A 14,271-nucleotide genomic window follows, 5' to 3' on the forward strand; every position below is an offset into this window, starting at 1 on the left:
CCAGGAGTTAGGAACTATTTCAGGTCTCCCACATGGGCACAGGGGCCTAAGGCCTTGGGCCATCCTTCTCTGCTTTCCCAGGCCACAAGCACAGAGCGTGATCAGCAGTGAAGCAGGTGGAACACAAACCAGCATCCATATGAGATGCCAGCACTACAGGTGAAGCATTAGCCTGGCATGCCATCATGCCAGCCCCACAATTTAGGACTTTTACTTCTTTCATTTCACATGAGCTATTAGTTAACAGAATGCAACAAACCGGGGGAAGGGAGGGAGGTGGAATGGAGGAGAGAGGGAAGAGAGGAGGAACTACTCAAATCACACAGCATATCAAGGAGTATTAGTGTTCAACTGTCACCTGCCAAAAACATTGTGACGTTTCTGGATGGGTGCCACAAGGAAAAGCTGACGTGGACGTTAGCCACAAACACTTGCCTGTGCTGCGTAGTTCTGAGCAGCACCTCCTGTTCCTGGGTGTGTCCAGGGAGCACTGCCTCCTCCAGGAGTAGAGGGGATGCAGGAATCTCCTCTCATCTTGGGTTCCCTGCCATCCCTCAACCAGCTGATCCACTTGCTGGTTGTCCCTGTCCCTGAGATCCCAGCCTGACCTAATAATGTCAGACCATCCATCAGCCATCTTCACCGCAGTTTCCAGTATTCATAATGAATGATTTCTTCTGTATCAGGCTCATTGTATTTCTCCAATGCATCAGGCTTGAGATGTGGGAAAAAAACAGAACCTGCCCTCACAGAGAATGTGCCCTCAAGTGGCATATTTGCTTAACCTGCCACTCAAAGAGGAGTAGCCAAGTCACCTGCTCTGGGCTTTGTCAGTCAACAGCATCACCATTCAGCACGAGCTTCTTTTCTGCCTCTCTCTCTCTCAAGGAACCAAATCCTGTGAGGTTCACCTCTCAGGCTGAAGTCTCCCCTCTTGCCTATATCCCAAACTTCTCAAGTCTCTTTTGGTCCTTGATTTGCACCTCTGCCTAAAATCTCTCCTGTACCCAGCCCACTTCCATGCTGTCACCACAGTGGTGGTACTGAAAAAGTAGCTGAGTGTGTCACTCCTCTGTTATTGTCTTTCTCCATAAACCAAGGGATACTAGGCCCCTTGTCCTCCAGGCCAGCCTCAACTGTAGACTCACCTGCTACCACACCTTGTATTCCTATTACCTCTAAGTGAGATCACAATTTCTTCACTCCCATGCCTCTTATCCTCTGGCACATTCCCTCTGCCCTCTCTCCTTTTCCTGGTCTGTTAAGTTGCTACTCATTCTTCTTTCTTTTTTTTTTTTTTGAGATTTACTTATTTTTATTGGAAAGGCAGATTTACAGAGAGGCAAATTTTACAAAGAGAAGGAAAGACAAAGAGAAAGATCTTCCATCTGCTGGTTCACTCCCCAAATGACTGCAATGGCCAAAGGTAAGATGAACCAAAACCAGGAACCAGAAGCCTCTTCCAGGACTCCCACACAAGTACAGGGTCCCAAGACTTTAGGCTGCCCTCTCCTTTTTTTTTTTTATTGATTACACTGCATTATGTGGCACAGTTTTATAGGCACTGGGATTCCCCACACCTCTCCACAAAGTCGCCCCCCGCCCCTCCCCCATGGTGGATTCCTCCACCTTGTTGCATTACCACAGTTCAAATTCAGTTGAGATTCTCTCAGGGCTGTCCTCTTCTGCAGCCAAGAACATGAACCAGCACGCATCTAGGATACAGCACTTGCAGGGGGAGGATCAGTCAAGTGAGCCAATGTGCCAGCCCCCTACTCATTCTTTAAGACCAGTTCAACTGATGCCTGTTTTTGGAAGACCTCCTCTAGTCCTGCAGTTAGCTCCAACTCAATCATGACCTTGTGCCAACTTCTTCCTGCTGCACCTCCTCTCTCTCACATGCAGAACTTGTTAAAGTCAAATGCCATGCTTGGACTACCCCAGATGCCTCCTCTTCAGAACCATGGCTGGTGTGCAGGAGGTGCTCAAATAGACAGCTGCTTATTGTTGGCAACCCTCTTAGTTTGGAGGTAAAAGTCTCTTAATCACCAACAAGGACTTCTAAACCAGTGCAAAGAATTCTTCTTCTAGGGGAGTAGGTATTAGATTAAATAAGGTAATCACTCACCTCACTTCTGGAAGCAACAGCCCTGTGCAGAGGGGTCAGCCACATGTTGTCCTTGGCATTGACACGAGCTCCTGGAATCAAAGAACACACATTTGAGGCTTAAGGGAATCTAGGTATATTCTGCTGATATTAGTCAAATGCTGTCTCCTGCTCTGATTTGCCTGAAACAACCCAAACAGTCTTTACGTTAGTCATGTTCTGACAAGATTGGATCAGGGCTGTGGAGAAAGCAGCTTTATAAGAATTGCTGTGATTTCTCTGGCAATAACTAGTTATTTTGGTAGGAAGCAGCCAACCTCCAGAAAGCTTTGAGACAAGCTATGGCAATTGTTCATATCTCACTCATGCTCTGGGGTGGGCAGACAGGTTCAAGCACCAGCCAGAACCTGCTCACACATCATGGAGGCCACATCACCACCTTGGAGTATTACTGTGCTTCAAATGGATTCACCGACAGTAGAGACGACCACTTCCTATGAGGCTCCTACAACTCACCATGAAAACAAATCCACCCGGTCTCTCTCTGAACTGTCAACACATTCCATACAAGCCTCCTTCTGAGGCTCCAGGGTTATAAAAGGGCAACCGAAGGAGACAAGAAATATGGGGCAATGTGTTTTGTAGGCAGCATTAAGAGAAGCCCAATTCGGCCTTAAGACAAGACAGAAGGAAAGACATGAGGACAAAGGCTGGTGGAAGAATTGGGGAGACTGAGAAAGTAAGGCAGAGGAGAGGAAGTACTGAGAGGAAGCCTCAGGGTCAAGGGCCGGGAAAGTGAGTCAAAAGGATGCCAGGGCTGATTAATCTCCATGAGGCCACGGCTGGTTGAAACTGCAAAACAGAAACCTCTTTAAAGCCAGCTAGGTTAGATTAAGACACTGGCTAAGAGGAACGCACAAATCACAGAACTGACACTGTCATTTACCTCAAAAAGAACCAATACCATCAGCAGCGCTTATCATAGAAAACAAGAACATAATCCCTCCTACCTAGCACCAGTAAGATTATGATGCCTCCCTGTGAGCCCTCATCCTAATTTCATGAGTTTGAATTGGGGTCAGAAACTGGTTTTTGCATGCTCTCCAGGAACCATGGCTACTGTAATACACTGTCAAGATGCAATGCCCTGATGCATTGTTGCTTAGTTTACCAAGGTGGAAGCTATTTACACTCTAATTCTGCTAGCTCTAGCTTGTCCAAAAATGGTCCATGCGTATTTACTCCCCAATGAATAGAAGAAAATCAGACTGGGTGGGCAGAGCCAGCAAAAATGCCTGGTCTCAACAAGAAGATAGGGGCTAAATGCTACTGTGGTGTAAAATTAATACAGTCTTGAAGAACAGTGGCAAACATGGATGGGAAGTGAGTTCTGATTTCAACACCTACCAGCTCAAGGACCAAGAGCTGCTCATCCGTAAAGAAAGGTTACCAACCACAATGGTCCACCCACCTCACTGCTATTTGGGAAAGCCAAACCAAAAACACCAAGAAACATGAGTAGCTCTTATTTCCAAATCAACTTTAAACTACAAGCAGATTTTCAAAAGTAAAAAGCATAGCCCTTGCCCTACAAAGAGGCAATAAGCCAAACTAAGAAGCCAAATTAAGAGCACAAAGGACCTCCAAGCCACACAGACAAGCACCTTTTTAAACAAGACAAATCAGGGCTAGAGAATATTGAGGAGAATAACACACTGGATGTGATTACAAACAGAAAAACTGGTGAATTTTTAAACAAAAAGCTTCAATATCTAATACAAATGTTAGATTTCCTCTCCCAAATTTTAATTTCAACCAAATTCCAGATTTTTACAAAACCTACATTTCTGGCATGGAAATAAACAACATTTATCCATCCATGTCCCAGGACATCCTCTTTACATATTTTAGAAACTATTTACCGTTTTAAAAAGCATTCACTTTTTCATTAGGAAATTTCCTTGAATGATATAGTTGAACACATTGTTTGTAACCCCAAAACATTAAGTAAGCAAAATACAGGCAAATTCATTACTTTTAGGCATGTCTTTGTCACTTTTGACACAAGCATCATTCGGAATTCATACAGTTTTGGAGGGTTCAAGTCTACTATTCATAGTCTCTGGCAGATTAAATTGTTTTGAAATTCTGTAAACTCAAAAACTTAACCCAAGCAAAAACTGAAACGACAAAACACATATGGAAAGCTAGTTATCAAAATTCATCATGGAGAAGAACATGAATGCAATATTAGCCATATATTTCACATCTCCCATCCAACTGGTGGAAATGACAGAGTGACAACAGCAAGAGTTTGCAAGAGTACCAAACAGCAGGAAGACTTACCATATAACTGGTAAAGACTGTAAACTGGTCCAGTCCCCTTTGGGAAGCAATGCTGTATTACCCAGTGACACTAATGGTATGTACATGTGGCAAATTTAACCAAAAACACACCTTAGGGAAACTCAACATACACTGCAGCATCTTTTCAACAATAGGAAGTTGGAATGCTAAATGTTGAGCAAGAGAAAAATGTGTAATACACCGGTAGATTTGTACAATGAAAGCTACGCTGTCATGGAAATGGACAGACTGAAGTACAAACAAATACAGTTCAAAATCAAAACACTGAATGAAAGGCCAGCAGTGTGCACAGCAGGTAAAGTAGCACCCATCAAGGTCAACATTCCAGATGGGTGTCAGTTCGAGTTCCAGCAATTCCACTTCTGATCCAGCTCCCTGCTAATGCACCTGGAAAAGCAGCAGAGGATGATCCAGATGGTTGGCCCTTGCACCCACGTAGGAAATCTGGATGAAGTTCCAAATTCAGCCTGGCCCAGGGTCCACACTTGCAGCAATGTGGGAAGTGAATCAGTGAGTGGAAGTGTTCCCATGCTTTCTCTCCATGCACACATTTCCATTCCCTGTCACTCTACCTTTCAAATAAATAATAAAGCAAATCTTTTAAAAAAACATACTGAACAAATCACATTACAGACTAATATCAATGGCATAATACTAGTTACTCAATGTTTTAAAGTTTACAAAAAAAATTTTCCATGTTTTTTTTACGGCATATATGTGAAATAGAAGTGAAACAGCATGGCTAAAGAACAGATACCAAATGTGGACAATGTTTATTTTGGGGAGGAAGAGAGCAGAAAGCCGGTAGAGGCACACAGATGGGTACAACTGTGTGTTGAATGGTTTACTTCCCTTAAAAAACAATTAAGGGGACCCGGCATGGTGGCACAGTGGTTGGGGTCCTCGCCTTGTGTGCCCGGGATCCCATATGGGCGCCGGTTCTATCCCAGCAGCCCAGCTTCCCTTCCAGTTCCCTGCCTGTGGCCCGGGAAAGCAGTCAAGGACGGCCCAAAGCTTTGGGACCCTGCACCAGCATGAGAGACCCGGAAGAGGCTCCTGGCTTCGGATTGGCATAGCACTGGCTGTTGCCGTTGTGCTCACTTGGGGAGTGAGTCATCGGACAGAAGATCTTCCTCTTTGTTTCTCCTCTCTGTATATCCACCTTTCCAATAAAAAAATAATACAAATAAATCTTTAAAAAAAAACAATTAAGCAACTGGGAATCACAATTGTCTATTTACTCTGGAATGAATATTTTCAATTTCTCCCACCTTGTTTAGTGGATCCATTTCCTACAGAAAACCACTCTTGCCATTGTGTCAGAATTGTGTGCACTTTGTAGTGTCTTAGTCCAGTCTGTTTAATTTGTTAATTTGTTGTGCAAGACTGAACATGTATATGACATTAGCTTTTGAATTGTCTGAATTCATATAATGGCAGTATTTGAAGATACTAGAACTTGAAAGCCTCTGCAAGAAGTGTTACCTAGAAATTTGCCTGGAAAATCACTGGAATAGCTTAAGATACAATGATTACTCATGTCATTTTAGATTTTTGGTACATATTTTAGTAATTGTATACGAGTTGAAAAGCATATTAGTGACTATGAATACCAATAAATTCTCAGTTACTAACAAATTCTTTGCAAAAAAAAAAAAAAATGTAACACAAAGATGCCAAAATGTTGAGATTTCTTGAAGGTGGAAAGTATATGGGTATTACATGGTTTTTTTCATACTCTTACTATATATGTGAAAGGTTATCCAATAAAATATTTTTAGAAAGCTACTGCATTGGAGAAACAAAGTTTCTTAATAAAAGGGAAGAAAAGCTAACTTGCTTTTGCTTACACAGTTTTAACACTGGGCTAGCGGCCTGTGACAGAAAACTACTTCGCATCCTCGGCATACCAACAGGCCCAGGCACAGGGCCTCCTCCAGGACTTCCCAGGACTCATTCCGCTGAGAAGCAGAACATCAGCAACAACGGCTGTGGGATCTGCAGATGATCTTGGTGTTAAAGTGTGATTTGGAAAGAAAGTTTCAAGTTAGAGACGTGGTCTGCTCCCCTCTCTCTGAAATCACTACTGCTGCTAGCAGCTGAAGTCCGGCAGCAAGCAAAGCCCGCCCAGGGCGAGGCAGGTCCATCTTGATCCCTGGCTACCAGGTGAGGCAGCTCTAGAATCACGGGAAATCTTTTGCCATCTCTCTCTCCTTCCCTTTTTCCCTCCTGCGGTGTCATCTGAAGATCCCAACATTTTGAATCTAAGTAGCTCACTCCAAGAACTGCCCCAGCAGCCAGATGCCCAGGAGAACAAACAGGACAAACGTAGGTGATATGTTTAGCACACCCTGCTCTTGCCCTCTGCAAGTGCAAATCCGCCTTTCTTCTATTTCATTCCCTTTCTTCTCCCCTCCCCCACCGGACATCTGAGTTGTCACTGTGTCTCACAATATGTTATATATGGCTATAAAGGAAATAACTATCAAGACTAATTTTCAAGGATGTTTTATGAAGTGTTGGTCATAAAAAATAAAGCCTCTGGCATTAGATAAAACAGTTAGTTACAAACCTACTTTATGGCCATCCAATGTAGCTATAAACCTGATTATAAACTATATGCGTTCTGCATCTGCAGAGATGTTCACAAACTATTATATGAAGAAGTACTAGAAATGAGAACATTACATATAGAATGAACCCATGCGTGTAAAACACTGGGAAGTCTAGAAGGATGCAAACTCTTGCAATCTGCCTCCATGTGGTAACCACTTTACATGCAACTAATACTATCAACAGTGCCAGTCTTACTAATTTCATGTTTTGGTCATATAAGTAATTTAAAAAATGGAATGAATGAAATCTTTTAAAAACAGATTGTTGGGCTGATGATGTGGTGTAGCATGTAAAACTCCCACCAGTGACAACAGCGTCCCATATAGGTGCTGGTTCAAGTCCCAGCTAGTCCACTTCTGATCAAGCTCTCTGCTAAAGTGCCTGGGAATGCTTCAAGAAATGGCCCATGTTCTTGAACCCCTGCACTCACATGAGAAACATGAATGAAGCTCCCGGCTCCTGACTTCAGCCTGGCCCAGCCCTGACCATCGTGGTCACATAGGAGAGGGAACTGGTAGACAGAAAATCTCAATCTCTAACTCTTCCTTTCAAATAAATGAAAATATTTGTTTAAAAAAAGAAAGCAAAGGAGTTGAAGACAGTAGTGAGTTTTGTTTTTGTTTTTTTAACCAAAAGCAATAAAATACAGATCATTACCAAAGGGACCAAAGTCCTCTGGAGGTTCTCTCTCAAGACCCTGCCTCCTCCCTGAGGTTAATTGCTGCTCTGAGTTTGGCATGGGAGTTTCCAGCTACTTTTGCATCCTCATATGCAAACGAGGTCTACCCTAAGAAAATCATCTGCAGAGCTGTGTGCCCAAGCATTTACACTGGCTGGCTAGGAAAGTGTTCTTTTTTGTTATTGAAACCATTACACAGTTACCCATATGGATAGCAACGTCCCAAGCACTTAAGCCATGATTTGCTGTCTCCTGAGGCGCATTAGCAGAAAGCTGGGTTGGAGGCAGAACCAGTACTCAACTCAAGCACTCCAACACAGGATGCAGGCACCCCAAGTAGCAGCTTTAACCCACGGTAACAATGCCTATCCAAGAGACACATATTAGTTCGTAGCAATCATTTCATAGCAATCATTTCAAAAGTATATGAACTGTCCAAATTCATCAAATTACATGCACTAAATATATGTGGTACATATCAATTATGAAGCTGTCTTAAAAATAAAAATTGCAAATAAATACTGCAGTTTTGATTTGGAGAAAGTGGCATCTCATTGTTGTAAGCTCCGATTTAACAATAAAATTAAATATCATCTTCTTATATTTTCTCACTGGCCATTCCTAATCCTTTTTCTGAGAATTATTTGTTATACAATTCCTTCCCTACTTCCTCAGTTTCACACTTGAGACATTTATCTAGTTATTCACTTGCAATTTATATATGGTACTCTATACTTTATTTTTTAAGGAGTGTACTAATATAGAGAACAAATCTCAAGTATTTCATAGCTAGAATTCTAAAATAGCCATACTTTCCTCTCTCCTATCCTTCCCTTCCTCTGTCCTTCCTTTTTTTTTTTTTTCTGCTTTATGTACTCCACAATTATAGGCTTGATGCACCACTAGACAAAGGGCTATGCATAATAACCCATTCACCCAGGAATCGGCTTCTCGCCTCTCTGGAACCATCCATGCCTCCTGGTTGCTGGGGCAGGAGTCCTCACCTCCCCGTGCTGCAGCAAGGCCTCTGATAAAGGCAGAGGGTTCCAAGAAGCCTGGAGCCCCCATTAGAGCCCTAGCCTGCTGCTGGCTTCCCCCTCCTCTCCACATCTCAGGTCCCTGTTTCCATGACAAAGGAAGGTACCCAACGGTCTGGGCTCTGAATTGAATATTTATAACTCACTTTTCCAGAGGAAGCATCATGTTGTTTACCTGCCTGTCAGACAGGCTTCTGCAGCAAAGAGTGAAGTCTGCATGTCTAATGATTTGAAGGCAAACGCCGTTACCCAAGGACATTTTCAAGCTGAAAGCATGAAATCAAGTGCTCGACTGTCAGAAACAAAGGTCCAGCTCAAGACCATCAGACACAAATTCTAACTTCCATTTAGGCATGCCGGGCCTCTTCTCCCTGCTACTCCTTATCACACTTTCACAGAGATCAGGAACAAGGGGAACCCTGAGCAGCTTTTCCAATGACAATATTTCTGCTCTCTTCACTTGTCATCTGGGAAGAAGTAGAAAGAAGAAAAAATTAACCTGATAAAGGTGGGCTGACTGACCGGAAAGCCTTATAGAATAAAGAGAATAACTGATTTTTAAAGCTGGCTTATCTAAACACTGGCTTTTAACTACAAAAATTCATTTCTTAAAATATCATATAAAATAATTATTCTATGATGACATCAGCTTGTTATTTGTGTCTCTGATCGATCTTCCAACCACGATTCACTCCCTGAATGGCTACAGTGGTTAGGGTTGGGTTAGGTCAGGCCAAAGCCAGGAGATAGCAACTCCATCCAGGTCTCCCACCACAAGTGCAGAGGCTCAGGCACCCAGGCTTTCTTCTGCTCCTCTCTCAGGCACATTAGCAGGGACTGGATTGGAAGCAGAGCAGCCAGGACTTGGATCAGCATCCATATGGGATATAGCCATTGCAGGAAGCAGGTGCGGCCACAGAACCGGGCTATCTATTAGAGGATATTTCTACTGTGGTCCTTGTTCTGTGTACTGTACTTTCTATATTTCAACCATGATCTCTCTAACTGTTAGCAATTGACAGTATTCATTGATCTCACTGACCCTCTCTCACCCTTAATTATGACTTGACCAGTTCCCAAATAGAAGCCCAAGGTGGAGGGGTGGGTTGGGTGAGAAAGCCAGATTTTGGACTGCCACTTCTAAGATATAATCAACCAGGTATGACTTCCTCCCGAGACCATCCCTGCTTTCTGTTCAAGGACATTCAGACTTCCATCTGCCTGGTTGACAGAAGCTGAAGTCAGAAAAGCATTCAGCAGGCTTGGATTACACCATACTCTGTAAGTTAATACAGCAACAGAGAATACTGCTGTATTGGGTTGTTCTGGCGAGGCCAAGTTATTTGTCCAACATGAGAGTCATTAACACCTCATTCATTATTAAGCTGGAAAACAGTTTGGTTAGATTCCCTAAAGGGCCAGCTGCCAGATACAAGCTCTCAGATGAAGTCATCACACTTTTGCAACAATATGCCTCTAGGTGTATAATATATAAATTGAATAGGGGCCCTTTCAGGGGAAATAAACACTATGCAAACGCCAAGAGTTTCCTTTAGTTCAACAAAAGCACTACAGGAACTTCTCAAGGTTCTCCTCTACGTCCTAAGTCTTCATGAGAAGAGGAGGGGAAAAATCCACAGCAAGTTGAAGTAGAATTACACTAATGGGATTAACAATTCCACAATTCTGAGACCCAACAGGAGTCCAGATCAAGGTCTACACAGCTTTTCCACTCTGCCAAATCAATCATAAAGGCTGCTGGAAAAAGGGCACATATGAAGGTGGTGTGAATCCATTTTCCAAAGAATCACCAGCTCCTGACCACTAAAGAATAAGACAATTAAATGTCATGCTGCCGAAGCAAAACTTTTCTTTCAGATAGAGAAAGAATAACACAGGGCTGAAGACTAAGAGTGTGGCTTTGCCATTCATGAGCCAAAAATCTTGCTGAGAAGTCTTGACACAGGCTGAGTATCCCTAATTCAAAATGCCTAAGACCAAAAGTGTTACAGAATTCGGATTTTTTTTTTTCAGATTTTGGATTATTTATATATACTTTGTGAGGTATTTGGGGAATGGGACCCAAGCCTGAGCACAAAACTAATATATGTTTTCCATATACCTTATATACCTAGCCTGAATGTGATTTTAGATAATATTTCTAATGTGCCTCCATTTGACTGTAATCTGCCATGTGAAGTCAGAAAAGGAATTTTCCTCTTGTGACATCATGTTTACACACAACAGGTATCAGGCTTGGTAGCACTTGGGATTTTCAGATGGGAAAAAAATACTCCCTCAGTACATTTGGGTGGGGTGAGTGATTATAACTTAGTAGGTCAGTAGGTGTTACACCACAAAACTCTATTTGATATCTCCACTAATCCAGCCTACAATTTTCCATGAGCCAAATTTTAACTGCTAGGGCAACCAGCCAGGTGTACATTGGCGCTCAGCCATTGTCAGCCAACATTAAACAATATATGTTTGGAACACAGCCCTGGAACATCTCTAGATTTGTCAGAGAAAGGCCCATTCTCAAAAAATACAACATCTAACCTGAACTCCACCTGCCTGTCAGGAACCTGAGGCACACATGTTTGAGGCCCAGAATTTGAGTTTCCTGGGAAAAATCCACCCTACAAATATGAAAAAAAAAAAAAAACAAGGGCACTAGGCCTCTTCCTCATGACCACAACTCAACCCCTATTTCTTTTCCACAATGCTCTCCAAGCTTGCCTCAGTGCAGCACGAGCTTCTCCCTTCGCACAGCTCACTTAGGAATTCTACAGCTTCCACACCTACCACAGCAAACAAAGGCAAAAGCTTCTAATGGGTCAGAGGCATTTCCTCCAGGTTATTCTCTCTCCAAACAAAAAAGAAGAAAGAAAAAAAAGGCCACCAGTCTGCATACAGCTACCGCAAGACACTGGCAGCACTGCAGGTGCACGGATTCAGCTGGTCTTTCTGCAAGGACACACGCATGTGCTCAGACGCACTCAGCAATTCTTCCGGCGAGCACTCAGGAAAGCACAAAGAAGCTCGGGAAAGCTGCTCGGTAAGAGATTGTGAGCACACAGGATTCCAAAGAGCAAAGCAGAGCAGTGGCATTTTAAAATCTGATGACATTTTTAAAACCATGGAAATAATAGCACAAAGATATTAGGCACACACACACAACAGTCTTAACATACTTATCCTAATTGCTTCCAACTTAAAACAAAAATATTTCACATAGAGTTCATGTGGTCCCTTTCATACCTTCACTGAAGACTTTTCTCCCTGGACCTGCCTAGCTGGAGGTAACCACTAGCCAGAGCTGACATACTTCCTCCTTTTCCCTCCAGGTTTTCACAACTTTTATTACAGATCTACTTATGCATCCATAAGCTAAACCTAGTAGTTTTCCAGCACAAATGAATATATGCAATAGACATACTTATTAACTGCATACACATAAAGAGTAAACATACTGCATGTTCCTATAACAGCTTCTGTGTGTACACAAACTACACTGAGTATATTTACATATATGCATATATACTATGTATATATAGTATGCACATGTGCAAAATTCATATAAACTTTAAACTGATTTTTTTTAAGTAAAAAAAATATACTGAGTTTATCTACCATGCCAGGCCTCACAAGACAGTCAACAGCCAGAACTCAAAGCAATACAAAAGAGTTATTAAAGAAACCATTTGTCAATAACAATTTCTTGTGCTGTAGAGATGAAACTGCCCATCAGATAAGCCCCCTATGCACATAACAAGGGGATTTAGCCCGGATTCATGCAGCAGTCAATCTGCTCAACTGGTGCAACAGACACAGTTTGATCTGCAGCTAACCTTGGAGAGCAGCAGCTCCTTACCTGACAGAATCAGGAGTTCAATGATCTCTGCATCTCCCAGAAACGCGGCCACGTGAAGAGGGGTTCGTTTCTCAGAATCCTGAAACAATGTCAAACACACACAGTGGGTCAGTGGCACTGGAGGTGCCTTTGGCAGACACAGTGTCACTCACCCCAAGGTTAGTACCTGTGGAAGAGCGTGACAGCCATACACCTGCTCACCCGAGTTTGAATCACACGTTTTCTCGGAGCACAGCCCTCCAGCCTATGGGTGATGGAGTCTGTTCTCTGTGCCTGGTCCTTGTTTATCAGCTCAAGCCAAGGATGGATCATCATGCACTGGATGATGCACTTTATTTTCAAACTTTCCACAGAGTTAAAAAAAAAAACTTTCTAAATAGCACAGTCCGAAGCTTTCAAGGATTGACTATCTTTCTAAGATAATGATAAAGGCTATAATTAAAGCAGCATCATAGCACAGTGGCAAAATCCTTGCGCTGTATCCACGAAGATCCCAGTTCGTTTTCCTGCTGCTCCACATCCCATCCCAGCTCCCTGCTTGTGGCCTGGGACAGCAGTGGAGGATGACCCAAAGCCTTGGGACCCTGCATTCGCATGGGAGACCCTGAGGACACTCTTAACTACTAGGTTTCAGTTGGCTCAGCTCTGGCTGTTGCAGCCACTGGGGAGTGAAGCAGCAGATGGAAGATCTTCCTCTGTCTCTTCTCTTTATAAATCTGCCTTTCCAATAAAAATAAATAGATATAAAAAAAAAAAGGCAGGCTAATGAGATTAAGTGACTGCGATTTACGAATGATGGAATGGGAATGGCATTTCTAAGGAGGTTTACATTTAAACTGAGAGGAGAACATTGTGATTCAAATTAAGAATTTCCTTAATGGGGCTTGTGTTATGGCCCCATAGTAAGCTGCCAACTGAAATGCCTGCATCCCCTATGACCACTGGTTCAGGTCTCAGCTATTCCACATCCAACCCTCTTCTGGCTAATGTGTTTGTGAAAACATAGAAGATGGCCCAAGTACTTGGGCCAGTACCACTCCTATGTGAGACCCAAATGGAGTTCTGTGCTCCTGGCTTTGGACTGGCCCAGCTCTGGCACTGTAGCCATTTAGGGAGAGAACCAGTAGATGGAAATCAATCTGTCTCCCCCATACCCTAACTCTGCCTTTCAAGTAAAATAATTTTTGTGAAGATTTTTTTTTTGAAAAGCAGAGTTACAGAGACAAAGGAGATACAGATATCTTCCATCTGCTGGTTCATACCTCAAATGGCCACAGTGGTCAGAGTTGAGCTGATGGAAAGCCAGAAGCATGAAACTCCATTTCCTGGGTCTCCCACGAGGGTACAGCGGCCCCAGGACCTCTTCTGCTTCCCAGAACAGAGGCAGGGAACTTGATCTGAAGTGGGACAATTGGAACTCATACTGGTAATCATATTGGGTGCCAGTGCCACAAGCAGAGGCTTTGCCTACTACACCATGATACCAGCCCCAACGAATAATTTTTCTTTTCAATTAAAAGAATTTCCTTAAGACATCAGGGTACATATAAGAGCCAAGATCAGACCTTTACCAGTCAATGTCCTTGACAAG

The 14,271-nt window shown here is 42.9% G+C and overlaps 1 protein-coding gene across 6 annotated transcripts in view; it reads right to left on the reverse strand.

The window, feature by feature from the left end:
- ANKRD44 (ankyrin repeat domain 44) overlaps positions 1-14,271 on the reverse strand; it is a 307,451-nt gene that overhangs the window by 134,726 nt on the left and 158,454 nt on the right. For all 6 annotated transcript variants that reach the window (XM_040971917.1, XM_040971918.1, XM_040971920.1 and 3 more), the window contains 2 exons: positions 12,681-12,759; positions 2,129-2,199 (listed from right to left, as the gene is read on the reverse strand). In XM_040971917.1, coding sequence (XP_040827851.1) covers positions 2,129-2,199; positions 12,681-12,759 — 150 coding nt within the window. The remainder of the gene's footprint in view (positions 1-2,128; positions 2,200-12,680; positions 12,760-14,271) is intronic.

Source organism: Ochotona curzoniae, unplaced genomic scaffold (assembly GCF_017591425.1).
Source record: "Ochotona curzoniae isolate NIBS_2020 unplaced genomic scaffold, NIBS_Ocur_1.0 contig_2210, whole genome shotgun sequence".
NCBI classification, from domain to species: Eukaryota; Metazoa; Chordata; class Mammalia; order Lagomorpha; family Ochotonidae; genus Ochotona; species Ochotona curzoniae.